The 14,770-nt window shown below is 45.9% G+C and overlaps 1 protein-coding gene across 5 annotated transcripts in view; it reads right to left on the bottom strand.

Moving 5' to 3' along the window:
• Window positions 1-12,403: 12,403 nt before the first annotated feature.
• The window catches only part of ESD (esterase D), a 54,473-nt gene continuing 52,106 nt past the window's right edge, over window positions 12,404-14,770 (bottom strand). For all 5 annotated transcript variants that reach the window (XM_029602878.1, XM_029602880.1, XM_029602882.1 and 2 more), the window contains one exon: window positions 12,404-13,543. In XM_029602878.1, coding sequence (XP_029458738.1) covers window positions 13,463-13,543 — 81 coding nt within the window. In that variant the 3' untranslated portion in view covers window positions 12,404-13,462. The remainder of the gene's footprint in view (window positions 13,544-14,770) is intronic.

Raw genomic sequence — 14,770 nt, 5'->3', positions numbered from 1 at the left:
CTCAGAGGAATACATGTACAGTAACAGGAGCTGCGTGGCTGTTTTGCGTTCAGCAATGTCCTTCATCACCCGACGAAGGCGGTTTGAGCAAGAAAGGAATAATTCAGGGTCCTAAAAGACAAAACAGAATTAAACTGGCTGGGATAACAAACAAGCTCTTAAATCCACCGATCATGGAAAACCAACCACGGAATCCATTGGTCCAGTCCCAAGCACTATTCCATTGCTGGACAGGGACGTGTGCCATCTTGACCATGCGATCAGTGATGTCTTGGATAACCTTGTTTTGGTCATCTACCTGTAAACAACAATTGGAGAGGTTAAATGTTCCACAAACCCTCCTTCCTGGGCCAGAGGATAATCTAAAACCAATCTATTCTGGTACACTGCAGTCATAATTTTGGTATTTTGTTTTGCCCAGAGTTTAAGAGCGAAAGCAGTCGTTGGTGATGAGCTCCAGGACTGCCTGAAGCCTGATTGTTCAGTTGTTTTCCCTCTATAATGCTCCATGCACTTGAATTGTAAGAAAGGCATATTTAGAGTCTGTTTAGATATTTACAGTTTTCCTTCTGCCAACTGCAGAGCTCGAGTAAGAGCAATTAGTTAAGCTTTTTGTGCAGACGTTCCTGGGGGAAGAGGTTGAGCCTCAACGATTTCATCTTCGGATACAACAGCATATCCAGCAGAACGTATCTCATGAATGATTTGGCTGCTCCCATCAGTGAATAAAGTCCAAGCTCCCTGCCAGGGTTGATCCCTCAGGTCTGGTCTACTGGAATGTATTGTAGTCATGACTTCTTCACAATCATGGGCAACTGGTTCAGGTGCCGGCATAAGAGTGGCCGGGTTCAAGTTTTTGCTGTCTTGTATTTGAATTTCAGGAGTTTCACATAACAGAGCTTGATACTTTACAAGACGTGAATTAGTCATCCATTTTGGCCCATGAGTTTCTAGTAGTCCTTGGATAGTATGAGGAGTTGTTACGTTCAAGGTTTGTCCAAAAGTTAATTTGACTGCTTCTGGAATTAGTAAGCATGCAGCCGCAATGCTTCGAAGACAACCTGGCCATCCTTTTGCAACATTGTCCATTCCTTTTGACAGATATGCAACAGGTCGTTCCTATGATTCTAAAGTTTGAGTCAATACCCCAATGGCCATTCCTTTCTTTTCATCGACGAATAGATGGAATGGTTTCATTACATCTGGCAATCCTAAAGCAGGTGGTTCAATTAAGGCTTCTTTTAATTGACGTAAGCTTGCCAGTTCGTTTCCTTCCCATTGGAAGGGTTGAGATTCTGCCTCTTTACCCCGCAGCTTGTCGTACAGGGGTTGGGCAATAACTGCATAGTTAGCAATCCACAGCCTACAGTATCCTGCAGCTCCAAGGAACGCCCGGAGCTCTTTCTTGCAAGTGGGTACAGGTTGATCTCTTATAGAACTGGTGCGAGAAATCCCCAGACATCGGGTTCCTCCACGTATTTGGAAGCCTAAATACTCTACTTCCAATTCACAGATTTGCGCTTTCTTTTTACTTGCACGATACCCTTTTGAGTACAACGTCTTTAGCAGCTGAAGAGTGGATACCGCACATTCGAGGTACGTCTCTCGAAACAACAGAAGGTCATCCACGTATTGTATGACTGGCCCATACTTTACTTGATACATCTTTAAATCTTTTGCCAGTTGCTCACCGAACAGCGTAGGTGAGTGCCTAAACCCTTGAGGCAACCGAGTCCATGTGTACTGCTGCTTTACTCCAGTATCTGCATCTTCCCATGTGAAAGCAAAAATCTTTTGACATTCCTCCGCCACCGGGACGGAGAAGAAGGCATCTTTGAGATCAATGACACTGTACCACTTTGATGCAGGAGAGACTTGAGCCAAGATTGAATACGGATTTGGGACGAGGGCTACTAGATCTGCTACTTGACTATTCACTTTTCTTAAGTCTTGTACTGGTCGATAGTCATTAGATCCAGGCTTCTTTACTGGCAACAAAGGGGTGTTCCAAGCAGATCGGATTCGCCGAAGAATGCCCAAATCATACAGTCTTTGCAGGTGTATCTGGATTCCTTGTCTGGCCATATATGGAATGGGGTATTGAGGTTGATTAATCACCTGTGCATTCTGTTTCATCTCTATCCATATGGGGGTAGCGTCGATAGCTATTCCTCCCGGGTTCTGTTCGAACCATACTTGGGGTACACTATCCATCAGTTGTCTTCGTTTTTGTTGAGGGGGGTGTTGTTTTCATATCGATGTTCGATGGTTCGTTCGACTATGGGAAGATGTAGTCTCCATTCTTCTTGGAGGGGACAGATGAGTATCACTGGATGGTCCCCGAAGGAGGCTTTAACTTCCCCTGTTGGTTGAAATCTCAATGTGGTCTGAGGCTTACACAGCAGGTTCCATCCGATAAGGGATACCATGGTCCCGCCTACTTGTATAGTTCATTCTTTCTGCAGAGGGGCAGTGAGTACCTGACCTGAGGCACCCACTATAGAAACAGTCTCTTTCGTCGGGGGGGCCGATTGGTGCAGTCATGACAGATCGTTGGCCTCTGAGTCCAACAGGCCCCTGATTTTTGTTGTGTTACCTCGTGGATCTCCACCAGAGGGTCAGTGGGGATTCTTCCCTCCCGGTCTCTTCAGGCTGTATGCTCCTTGTCGCCTCCCCCGCCATCTGCCAGTGGGGGTTGTCCGATCTCCTTCCTCCTTGGCCCCTTTGTGTCGGTGCAGGTCCATTTTTGTCGTTAGTATTCACTGCAGGGCTCCCGTATTTCTTTTGCCATTCTTCACAGTCTCTCTTCCAATGGCCTTCATTTTTGCAGTACGCACACTGATTCTTTCCCAAAGGGGGGGGTCTTGTTCCCCCTCCTCTTCGCGGTCTGCCATTGTCTTGGCTCCTTCCCGTCCGCGTGTCCTCGAGAGCGGCGGCTAACAGTCACTTTCTCCTTCATGTCTCTACTTGCTTCTCTCTTTTCTCTTCCACTTCTCTATTTCCACATACCTGGTCTGCTATAGCTTTTAACTGGCTGAGGCTCATGCCCTCAAAGCCTTCGGCCTTCTGCAGGTTCTTTCGGATGTCAGGTCTATTATTATTAAGTTCCTGGTTGCAGGGACGGGCCCTTTTCTTCTCTTCCTGATCCCTGTTCCAATACACCTCAAAATATGATGAAAAGATCACAGTCCATCTGGAAATTGAATAGGTGACCTGCGCCTGGAGGCAAATCAGTTCTGACGAGGCTGAGAAGCTGCAAAACATTGCTTCCTTCATACTTGTAAGTTTGGCATTGGGTTAATTCAATAAAGTAAACCTGGATCTGCAGGCAAGGATCCAAGGGGGGCGCTTTAGGTGTGCAGGAGTGATGATCAAACCCTTGGAAGCCTTGTATCAATTACATTGCAAACACTAAGAACATATGGTAATAGCCAGAGCCCAGCCCCCACCAGTGGTCAAAGAACATAATTGCAATATATATATATATATATATATGTGTGTGTGTGTGTGTGGGCCACTACTTTATCATTTGGGCCGACTCATATTTGCTCTTGTTCCTAATCTTGCATAGTGGTCCCTTTTCTTGCCCACAACTTCCAATAATCCTTATCTTGCGCCTGCCACTGAATCAAAATTTTTAATATTAAGTCTTTGTTTTCTCCGTTTTTTGTTTTTTTTTACAAACGGCATCCTGTAATTCCCACAGTCAGCGCTGCACATGCTTGGCTGTCTTATCTTGCCAGTTCCTTAAAACAGGGAGTAGCTCTGCATATTTAACTACTGCTAGCCAAAGAAGCAACAAGAAAAACTTTAACAAAGAACCCATTCTTAATCATTTCTCTAAATTTCCCAGAGACAGCTTCAAAATAAACTGCGTCAGCAAAAGGGAGTTCATACTTTATCATGCGTTCCAATGTAACTTTTAAATAACAGATAATATATAGGAGACAAGTAAGAACAATAATTAACATGGTATTAGAGAATAGAAAGATAAGCATAGGGAGGACACTGGGATAGAAGATATGAGAAAACTGAAAGCTTCTGATTAATAACGTCAGCATTGAAACGCACAGCCATATTGAATGCACTACGCACTGGCTCAACGTCTTTTTTTTTTTTTTTTTTCCTCTGGCTCGATTCCCTCCTCTCTCCTGTAATTATCTCTGCCGTTAACCCTTAACTGCCATCAAGTTCTAAACTTCAACACCAGTAAATGCATTCTCCAGTAATCAAATCAGTATTTTAACTTAACACTGTACATTAATTTGTTGTATAGTAGTCTTGTGCAGCATCTGTAAACCAAAATCTCTTCTTATTAGGGTTTAAAACAATTAAAAACAAAAAATCCCTGGTACATGTGCTTGCAATTCACAGATAGCAGTTACATACATTACAATCCTTAATTAATAATGGGGACTTCCAGTTCCCCATTTTGTGCGCCTGAGCCACCATTACGAGGGCGGCTCCCTCCACTAACTTCTTTGCCCACGACGGAGGATTTTCAATAACTGCAATCCAAGCAGTTATGTACGGTATATCCTCAGGGCAACCCGGATTCCCTTCTTCACTAACTATTTTCTGGACCCTCGTGGCCGTTTGGAAATCGAAAGTTCCTACCGGAGGCCAATTTACACACAAACTGGGCCACCTATGGGTGCATCGTTGAATCATTCCGGGTTTAGTACATTTATGTCTATCGAACACTTCCCTATAGTGTTCCGTCATGACTTTTAATGGAGTCGAACCGCCCCCTCCCATCAGGATAGAATTCACAGACAAAGGAGGGAAGGGAAGACGGATAGGTAAGGGGTCTGTACCCGTCAGACACAAAAGGGTCACAATCGCCCCGACTAGGACGCGGTCAGCCCGGCCTAGAACTGCGAGGCCATTCACTCTCTTTCACACAACAAGAAACCTATTCCCACTATCGTATGCGTTACTTCTTTTTCCTCTTTTTATGCGCGTGGCTTTCGGAATGCAATTCCTACCAAACCACCGCTTGGGGTGTGATCAAAGCCCCCTCGGTCCCCTCACGGATGGACCGGTTATTTGCTACTCTTTTAGCTATTCTTCACTTTTCCCATCATTCCCATAATACTCGCCTGCAGGGTTCTTCCGAACGTCATGAAAGCCTTCTTCCCGGATCACCAGCCCAAAGGTCTCAGAGGATCTCCGTGGAATGACCCCCTCAGATACCTGATCACTGAACTCAGCGGTGGCCACTCACCAGGCAAGTCTGGGGGATCACTCCGCCACAAAATCTCCTGGACCAACTGGGGGGCTAAAATAGCGTCCCCGGTACCTCCTGGCTGGCTCGCCAAATGTAACCGTCTCTTTTTAGTCAGTAAGGAGGTCCAGACAACTGATCCGTAAAGATAGACTTTTATTGCCAGCAAGATGCAGCTAAGACAAAGGCTCAGTACAACTGCATGCCCCTCCCCTTCAGGAGCAGACTCTTATGCACTTTACAGTTCTTATCTTTTACACATGCGTTCTAAGCATTGCTGAGCAAGCATATTCCGGCTGAAGGGGCTACTGACCCCCTCCCTAGACACCCTGGAACTTTCGTGAAACTTCTCCCATGTTCTGCAGGAGAGGCTGCTGGGACTTGCAGTTCTGGAAAGGAATTCGCGAGTCTGCAGTAATACAGCCCATCACATAATACATCCATTGTTCTAATCTAGGTTACAGCAGTGAAAGCTTATCAGAGAATAAGAACAGCGAAGCCAAAAAAAATGAAAATGTGCAATGTGCTGACAGAGAGTTTCAAATGTGCAATGTGCTGACAGAGAGTTTCTCAATGTCCTAATTACAGCTGTATTGCAGACTGTAAGTAAACCCGTCATGAAGCAGGGAATTCCCTTCACAAGCACGCAGTCTGGTCCTGAATGATTGAATGGGGTCGTGGCTTTTTGGCTAGTCGTCTTGAGAACTGGTTGCTAATGCGCAATGGTTGATGTCTGTTCTGTACTGAGTGGGGTATGGGGTGGGGGTGGGAGGGTTGGACGGGTTACGGGGGGAGGGGGGGGGGGGGGGGGGGAAAGCTTTGTAGGTTGTTGGGTCGGTTAATTCAGAGAGGGATCTGAGCACACCCGTCTCTGTGTTATCTGTTTTTTTTTGCCTAAACTCAATAAAAAATTGTTTTACAAAAAAAAAAAATGACATTGCCTAGTGGGGCTTCATAACACATCAAGCTGCATGGTGGGAAGGGGTGGGGAAGCCCCACCAAGCAGTGGCAATTGGAATGCGGCAGCTGTGCCAACACCACGGTCCATCCTACCACTGCACACTGTGGGGACCACCCCCCCAGAATGGTAAATAATAGCCATTCCGGCAGCGTTGCCAACTGTTAAAAATGCAAAACAAAAATTACATCCGTAAAAATAACTTGTGCCAGTAAAAAAGTCATGAGCAAAGCGGCCTGCCTCTGGTGCCATGAGCTCAACCTATGGGAGGCTGCATGATTTGGAAGTTTGTGGCGATGTCTTGATGCATAAAGGAGGTGGTGAATCTTGGCATGGTAAGTCCAGCTGTGCACAAAATGGCAACAATAAAATGTGTCTGTCAAAAACCTAGGTTGTCCTTAAAAATCCAGCAAACGGTCGGTAAAAAAAAAACCCAAACATTTTAATGAGTTGGCAGTCCTGCATTCTGTTGGAATAAAAGATACTTTGGTGTCCTCAGAAGGGCTGTTTTCTTCAGCCACGGTGATTGGTGGAGGGAGAGGGTGGATGGCAAACTTTGAGGGGCCTTGATCTTCAATCAGGGTAGAAGAGGCTGGGAGTGTATTTATGATTTTATCGGTAAATATAAACATTTTTAAGATGCTTTCACTTCGTGTCTAAATTTAGGTTGATGGTATGGCAAAAAAGTTGGAAAAATATCTCCACTTTATTAAAATGTGCAAGAATATGACATTAAAGGTATATATAACATTATATAAAGTTACACAATATTTAAAAGAGCATTATTGTGACAACTTCTGCTTGAATTCCTACTGCCTGCAAATGTTTAATGCTTGCATAGAAGTCGTGAGTAAGAGGCTTGTAGGTCATCAAAACTAAACCTCCAAGGGGCCCAAAATGACTCTTGACTGGCCACCACTGACAGGGGAGCTGTTAGGGTGGGGGAAGATTCCTGATAGCCCAGCCTTCCCTGTGTTAAATACAGTTCCCAGCAGACTAACAGTTACTGGGGTCCAGCAGAATCAGTAAATTTAGTGGCCCTTTGACACTGGGATGATAAGAGCTCATAACCTCATTATCAATCCATTTGCATATCATGCGTGTGCCTGTATGCTAATATTTTATATGCATGCTCACATGCAGTTTAGCTCAGATTTCTACCCATGCTAAACTATTAGTGATTAGCAAGCTATTTAGTGTGCACATTAAGTGGTAGCAGGCTTTATTGACTCAGCACCTGAGCTTTATGTTTATTTCCATAAACTGAAAACAAGGGACTCGTTGCCAACTGCACAGATTCCTCAAGAAGTACAGGGCAAATAATTGTGCTGGAGTTCCTTTTGTCAGTAGCACCTGATGTGTTTTAAAGTGCTATAGAATGTTCTTGGTATGTTCTAGCTTGCTGCTAACACACTTATACCACCTGCAAGGCTCCTTAAGTTTCAAAGGGAAGGATGCTGTATAGATGCCACCATCTAAAAGATAATTCCAGTGCAATACTGTGTATCTAGCCCAGAGCTTTCCAAACTGTGTGTCGCGACACGTTAGTGTGTCACCCGGTCCACATAGCAGTCGGCACCTCGGAAGCTGCTCCCCTCCAGCGTCACGAGCATGCGACGGCACGTGACACCGCACTGTCAACTCCAATGCGAACGTAGGCTTGATGGGTGGGACTTGAGCCCAGCTATCCCTGTCATTGGCTGCTGCTGCCGATGAGGCCTGGCCATGAGGAGCACCACAGCAGGCTTGAACCCTGAAGGGAGTGAAGCACTTAACTAGCAACAATCAAAAAGAAGAGGTACATGAGTGTGGGGGCCAGACATGCTGAGGGGGGGGGGGGGGGGGGGGAGAGATCAGTGTGTGGGGGACAGACGTGCTTGGGGGGGTGAGAGATGAGTGTGTAGGGGACAGACATGCTTGGGAGAGAGATGAGTGTAGGGGACAGATGTGCTTAGGGGGGAGAGAGATGAGTGTGTGGGGGACAGACATTCTGGGGAGGGGAGAGAGATGAGTGTGTGGGGAACAGACGTGCTTGGGGGGGAGAGAGATGAGTATGTGGGGGACAGACGTGCTTGGGGGGGGGGGGAGAGATGAGTGTGTGAGGGACAGACGTGCTTGGGGGGGAGAGAGATGAGTGTGTGAGGGACAGACATGTGCTTGGGGGGGAGAGAGATGAGTGTGTGGGGGACAGACGTGCTTAGGGGGGAGAGAGATAATGTGTGAGGGACAGACGTGCTTGGGGGGGGAGAGATGAGTGTGGGGGGAACAGACGTGCTTGGGGAGGAGAGAGATGAGTGTGTGGGGGACAGACATTCTGGGGGTGGAGAGAGATGAGTGTGGGGGGAACAGATGTGCTTGGGGGGGAGAGAGATGAGTGTGTGGGGGACAGATTCTGGGGGGGGGAGAGAGATGAGTGTGGGGGGAACAGACGTGCTTGGGGTGGAGAGAGATGAGTGTGTGGGGGACAGACATTCTGGGGGGGGAGAGAGATGAGTGTGGGGGGAACAGACGTGCTTGAGGGGGAGAGAGATGAGTGTGTGGATGACAGACATGTGCTTGGGGGGGAGAGAGATGAGTGTGTAGGGGACAAACGTGCTTGGGGGGGAGAGATGAGTGTGTGAGGGACAGACGTGCTTGGGGGGGGAGAGATGAGTGTGTGGGGGACAGATGTGCTTAGGGGGGAGAGAGATGAGTGTGTGAGGGACAGGCATGTGCTTGGGGGGGGAGAGAGATGAGTGTGTGAGGGACAGGCATGTGCTTGGGGGGGAGAGAGATGAGTGTGTGGATGACAGACATTCTTGGGGGCGGGGGAGAGAGAGGAGTGTGGGGGACAGACGTGCTTAGGGGAGAGAGAGATGAGTGTGAAGGGGACAGACGTGCTTGGGGAGGAGAGAGAGGAGTGTGTGGGGGACAGACATGAGATAGGTTGTGTCGTGAAACATTTTATTTATGCATATATTTAAGGAAACATACATAAATTGTCGAAATACATTTTGTTCGTTTAACCTTTAACCTCTGGTTTTCTAGTAGACTGAATTACTGTGCTGTGAAATTATGTTTGTCTAAAAAGTGTGTCACCAACATGAAAAGTTTGGAAAGCTCTGATCTACCCCCTCAATATCCAACAGTCCCTATCTAATGAACTAAATTATTGTGTCCTGGTAACTTCACTTGGCACCATAGCAACCAAATAAACGCATGGATGGATTTCACACTTTGCATTAGTATATCATTTTGTTTTCAGTAAATTATATTCTTCGGGGACTGGATACACCTTTAAAGTGCACAGAATTAGATAATTGATTGCTTTTACATCATTTTGTGTTTGATGAATATATCTGAATGTGTACTTCGACCAGTAGGCTCATTCTATCCTCTAAGGAAGTAAGATGAATCATTTAACATCCAGAATTGTTGATTCTTCTGGTTTCCTGCCCAATGTGATGAATAAGTCTTTACAAGTGAGTGATGTGCAGCACTGTTTGGGATTTCTGATTGCTGAGACTTAAGGGAAGCTTAGCTCCAGGACGACAACAGCTGGAGCAGTGGGTATACATTTACATCTCTATACTGCTCAAAGTCATGGTGTGAAAAAAATAATGCTTAAGAACATAAGAAAAAGCCATACTGGGTCAGACCAAGGGTCCATCAAGCCCAGCATCCTGTTTCCAACAGGGGCCAATCCAGGCCATAAGAACCTGGCAAGTACCCAAAAACTAAGTCTATTCCATGTAACCATTGCTAATGGCAGTGGCTATTCTCTAAGGGCCGGATTTTAAAAGCCCCGCACGCGTAAATCCGGCTGGATTTACGCACGGACACTTGCGCGCTGGCGTGCCTATTTTGCATAGGCCGCCGGCACGCGTGTAAGTCCCGGGGCTTCGTAAAAGGGGCGGTTTGGGGCGGAATCGGGGGCGTGGCACCGGCCCAGGGGCACGGTCGAGGCCTCCGGACCAGCCCCCGGGTCGGGTTATGGCGCGCCAGCAGCCCCCTGGCGCGCGCAGATTTACGCCTCAGAGGGAACAGGCAGCGCGCAAATGTGCACCCCCTTGCGCGTGCCGACCCCAGATTTTATAAGATACGCGTGTATCTTATAAAATCCAGCGTACTTTTGTTCGCCCCTGGTGCGCAAATTTATAAAATCAATCCCTAAGTGAACTTAATAGCAGGTAATGGACTTCTCCTCCAAGAACTTATCCAATCCTTTTTTAAACACAGCTACACTAACTGCACTAACCACATCCTCTGGCAACAAATTCCAGAGTTTAATTGTGCGTTGAGTAAAAAAGAACTTTCTCCGATTAGTTTTAAATGTGCCCCATGCTAATTTCATGGAGTGCCCCCTAGTCTTTCTACTATCCAAGAGTAAATAACTGATTCACATCTACCCGTTCTAGACCTCTCATGATTTTAAACATCTCTATCATATCCCCCCCTCAGTCATCTCTTCTCCAAGCTGAAAAGTCCAGTAGGGGCCAGTCAAAGTTCTGGAAACTTTGACAGAAGTTTTCAGTGATTGGGCTCTATCCTGATGATGTCACCCATATGTAAGGGCTACCATCCTGCTTGTCCTGTGAGAAACAAAGTTTCCAAGGCCCACCCTCCTTTAAAGTTCGCCTCCAGAGCATCCCATTCCAGGTCAATCAGTTCCTGGATGGCTTCCAGCATTGGGAAATAGCAAGAGGCCTTATGAAGGGACACCAGGATGGGGTTCTTCTTTGGTTCCGCCATAGGGTCAGTGACTGGAATCTCCAGAGACTGGGAGACAAAGGCTGGCAATTCATCCCTGTGGAAGAAGCGAACCATGGTTCTGTATGGTTTCAGGCCTGGATTTCCCCTTTCTCCAGTGAGCCTCATCGTCATGTGGTGTCTGGGTCCGTCAGGGATACTTGTGGTGAGGCGAGGAATGTTTCGAAGTCCCCGACGGGCCGGGAGGGTCAGGTGCCCCCAGCTGGTGTTCCACCCAGATCGTGGCCGGGGCTGACTGCGCCTAACAAAGGCTTTTAGTCCCTGGAAAAAGTCCAACCAAGAAAAGGCCCCTGGGTCCTTGTTTGTCCCTGAGGGAGCTGGAGTAGAGGTTACTGAAATGCCCCTCTTGTGGTGAGGACGCCATCTCGGAATTGCTCAGTTCGGGGAGCTGTCGGATAAGGTCATTGCAGACCCGTCCTCCGACTGGGATGGACCACACTTGGAAAACATTTGAGAATCTAGTCCTCCCCTAGGCTTCCTCACAGTGTTGACACAGGCAGGACTCCAGGTCAAGCTGTGCTACTCTGATGTGGCAGGCCGCGCATAGGGAGTCGTCTGAGCTTCTTTGCTACCGGGGCCATCGCCTGTGTATGTGCATTTGGTGTCCGGCATGCACAGGTAATGCGCCTCGATATGTGTTTTTATGCGTGGTTGTGCACATGGCTATGCGCTTGTGTAAAAGCACACGTTGTGCGCCCAAGAAGCCAAACTCACCTGTGTATACCGACGGCCGAAGGGGGGGGGGGGGGGGGGAAGATGGCGCTGCCGTGGGTCGCCACATGGCTGACCCACTGAGCCAAAAATGGGGGCCTAGCCCATCGAAGGCTGCTCAACTCGTTGGGAGCCCCCCTTTTTACATCATTGGGATCGAGAACGGAGTCGATATGGTGTGCCGAGCAATGAGACCGGAGAAGAGTCACCGTAGCCCTTTTCCTCTGGATTGAAGATATTTTTTTTTACCTGGTCTCAGCGCTTACCGGTCTCCAGCTGTGGGGGTAGAGGGCCTTGGCCTTCACCGCCATGCTTGGCTTTGCACCTGCTGCCTTTCAGCCACTTCAGCGGCTAAGTCCACGCTGGGAGCCAGCTACCAGCCCAAAGCACACCTCTGAGGGATTGGAAATCACCTGAGGAATTCTCGACTGGGGGAGGGACCCTTAAGTATCACCGCAGGAGAGCGGGGCTAAATCTTCTTTAAAATAAAATGCTTCTTTTTTTTTTTGTAATCCCGCTAGCACTGTGCTAGTGAGGGGATAGCTGTAGACTCCCTTTTTCATTCTGCCTGGCAAATTGTCTATTTTCACACCCCAGAGAACTACTATATACTTCCTCATCACTTAATGGATATTTCATAAATATCACCTTCATTGCATGAACCAAACGGGTTTTCACTGGATGTGAGGCAATTTGTGACACTCATTTAAATTTAGCAGATGATAGGCATGCAAAAGAACTGCAGAGCAAAAGCTTAATAAAAATAATGGCCTAATAGTATTTTTTTAATTGATATATGTTTCATAGCTCACAGAGTATGCTTTATTCTGTAAAGTCATAAGATCCATGTTTTCAAATATACTAGTGACACACAAGAGGAAAAAGGCACTTCTGAACTTTCACAAGGTTTTTAGCTTTTCATGGTTTGTATGATCTACTGAATATATACTTCAGCTTATGAAATTGTTTTCATATATCAAAACCGTATGCATTCGTTTACAACAGAAAAACAATCTATTAGGATAAATCAGAATCCATGTTTGCGTTCACTTTCATTCATGTTAAATGTTGACAATGATAGGGAGTTGAGGTTTCTTCACAGACTTCAAGAAAGCGGAAAGAGCATACACACACACGCAGTGAATATTGTAATAGGCCTATAACACAGAAATATCCCAGCATGTCGGCAAGCAAATATATGCAAGGCTATTTAGTCAACCAAACAGCTCCAAGACCAGATGAATTAGGTCATTGATAGCAAACCTTTTTGCATGTGCACACAGTAGTTTGCCACACGAACCAGAAATTGGTGGATGGCCAACATCAGTAGGAATTCATTTATTTTCAGGTGAAAATTTTGCCAGAACTGGCTACGAGCGACACTTCCAGCACTCAAGCCAGGAGTGTGCTACCACTGAATAAGCATTAAGCACCCATAATGAGTTGTTTTGTTCTTTGTTTTTGCTTAATGCCTCATGTCATATGCATTATTTTCAGATAAAATAACTACATTTCTCTCTAGGGTACATTTTTCCACTGATGTACATACATACAACATAGGTTAAACTCAACCACATCAATATTTTTTCTTTATACACAAAAATATGTTTGAAATCTGTTTAAATTCAATATCAAGAGCATTTTATTTTAAAAGACGAATTGAAGAGTAAAACAAAAAAAAACAAAAAAAAACTAATGGCAAGGTCTTGCTAGCTACTATTTCTGATTCACTGTACAAATCAGCAAATGAAATCTTTTGGAGGTCTTGATTCACATAATCCTGAAGCATTTAAAACATTATCCTAATTCTGCTGTATTTAAGCATTAAGGTATTTTGCGTGATGCTTTATGTGATCACTAATAAATGTAGAAATGAAGAAGTAGCTGTGATCGTAGCCCTAGAAGAGAAAACAAAAGTACTATCAGCATGACAACATTCACATATAAAATAAACACGTTATTGAAAAAGTGGCTTTTCATAGCTTCAATTACCTACAGAAGAAAATGGAATGCCTCCTCATGTGAGAAAGTTAAAACAAGGACATCCGGATGTAGTTGTGAGACTAACTACTACAATGTAAACAATGACAGGAAGAAAAACACTGACTTGCTAAAAATCAATTTGGTGCAAAACAATCTGCACTAGAAAATAGTATTTGTGGGAGAAGCAAGTAGTTTGCTTACCATTTGTTTTCTTTTATCAAGAAAGCATTTGAACCTTAAACAGTCTTGATTTCAGTCCTCGTTGCATACCTATTCTGTTCATAAACAGAAAGCACGAGCCACAATCGTGCCTAAATTACTAAGAACCCAAGGGCCCAATATTCAAATGGCAGATAGCCAGAGAAGTAGTATTTTTCCAGCTATCTAGCAGCCGCTGAATATCCAAGTAACTCAGCGGCCACTAGATAGCTGGATAAGTCACTTATCCGGAGAAAAAGTGGGCAGGCAATGGGCAATCCGGGTGGCGTTACTTAGCCTGATAAGTTATCCGGTTAAGTAGCGATAATGGGACGTAGCTGCATAACTTATGTGGCTAAGTCTAGATCTTCGATGGAGCATGTCTAGATTTAGGCCTGGATTTTCTAAGGTCGCAGACCTTAGAAAATCCGGTGATAACGAGGATGTGAAGCGGGGGCGGGCCTGCGAAAGCCAGCAGCGATCGCACCTCCGCGGTGCGATCGCTGCTGGCTTTCACACTCAATAGCGCCATCGTAAAAGGTGGTGCTATTGGGTGCAAAACTGGCGGCGAAAAGGGTCCTTACCTTTTCACCGTCAGCGGTGTCTTCGTGGCGTCCGCCGTCCAGAACCCGCCCCGATTTAACTATCGCACGCGAAAAGTCCCTTTTCGCGTGCGATCCGCATAGAAAATGACACCCTTAGTGACATAACACTTATCCGGCTAAGTTACTTAGTCATTTTGGTTTTAGATATCTACACCCCAGATGTAAAAGCAGTTAAATTTCAGGCACACACAAAACAATCTGCTTTTCTCCACAAAGTCATCCTATTAAGCTTGTTACTGACATAATTTGGGGCACTTCCTTCCCACACATACATTGCAATATAAAAAGAAAAGTCAAAGCATATAATTAAATAAGATATGCATGCAAAGTGCTCCTGTT

This window comes from Rhinatrema bivittatum, chromosome 5 (assembly GCF_901001135.1).
Source record: "Rhinatrema bivittatum chromosome 5, aRhiBiv1.1, whole genome shotgun sequence".
NCBI classification, from domain to species: Eukaryota; Metazoa; Chordata; class Amphibia; order Gymnophiona; family Rhinatrematidae; genus Rhinatrema; species Rhinatrema bivittatum.
The sequence above is the reverse complement of the archived record's forward strand: the minus strand, read 5'-3'. Positions and strand labels throughout refer to the sequence as shown.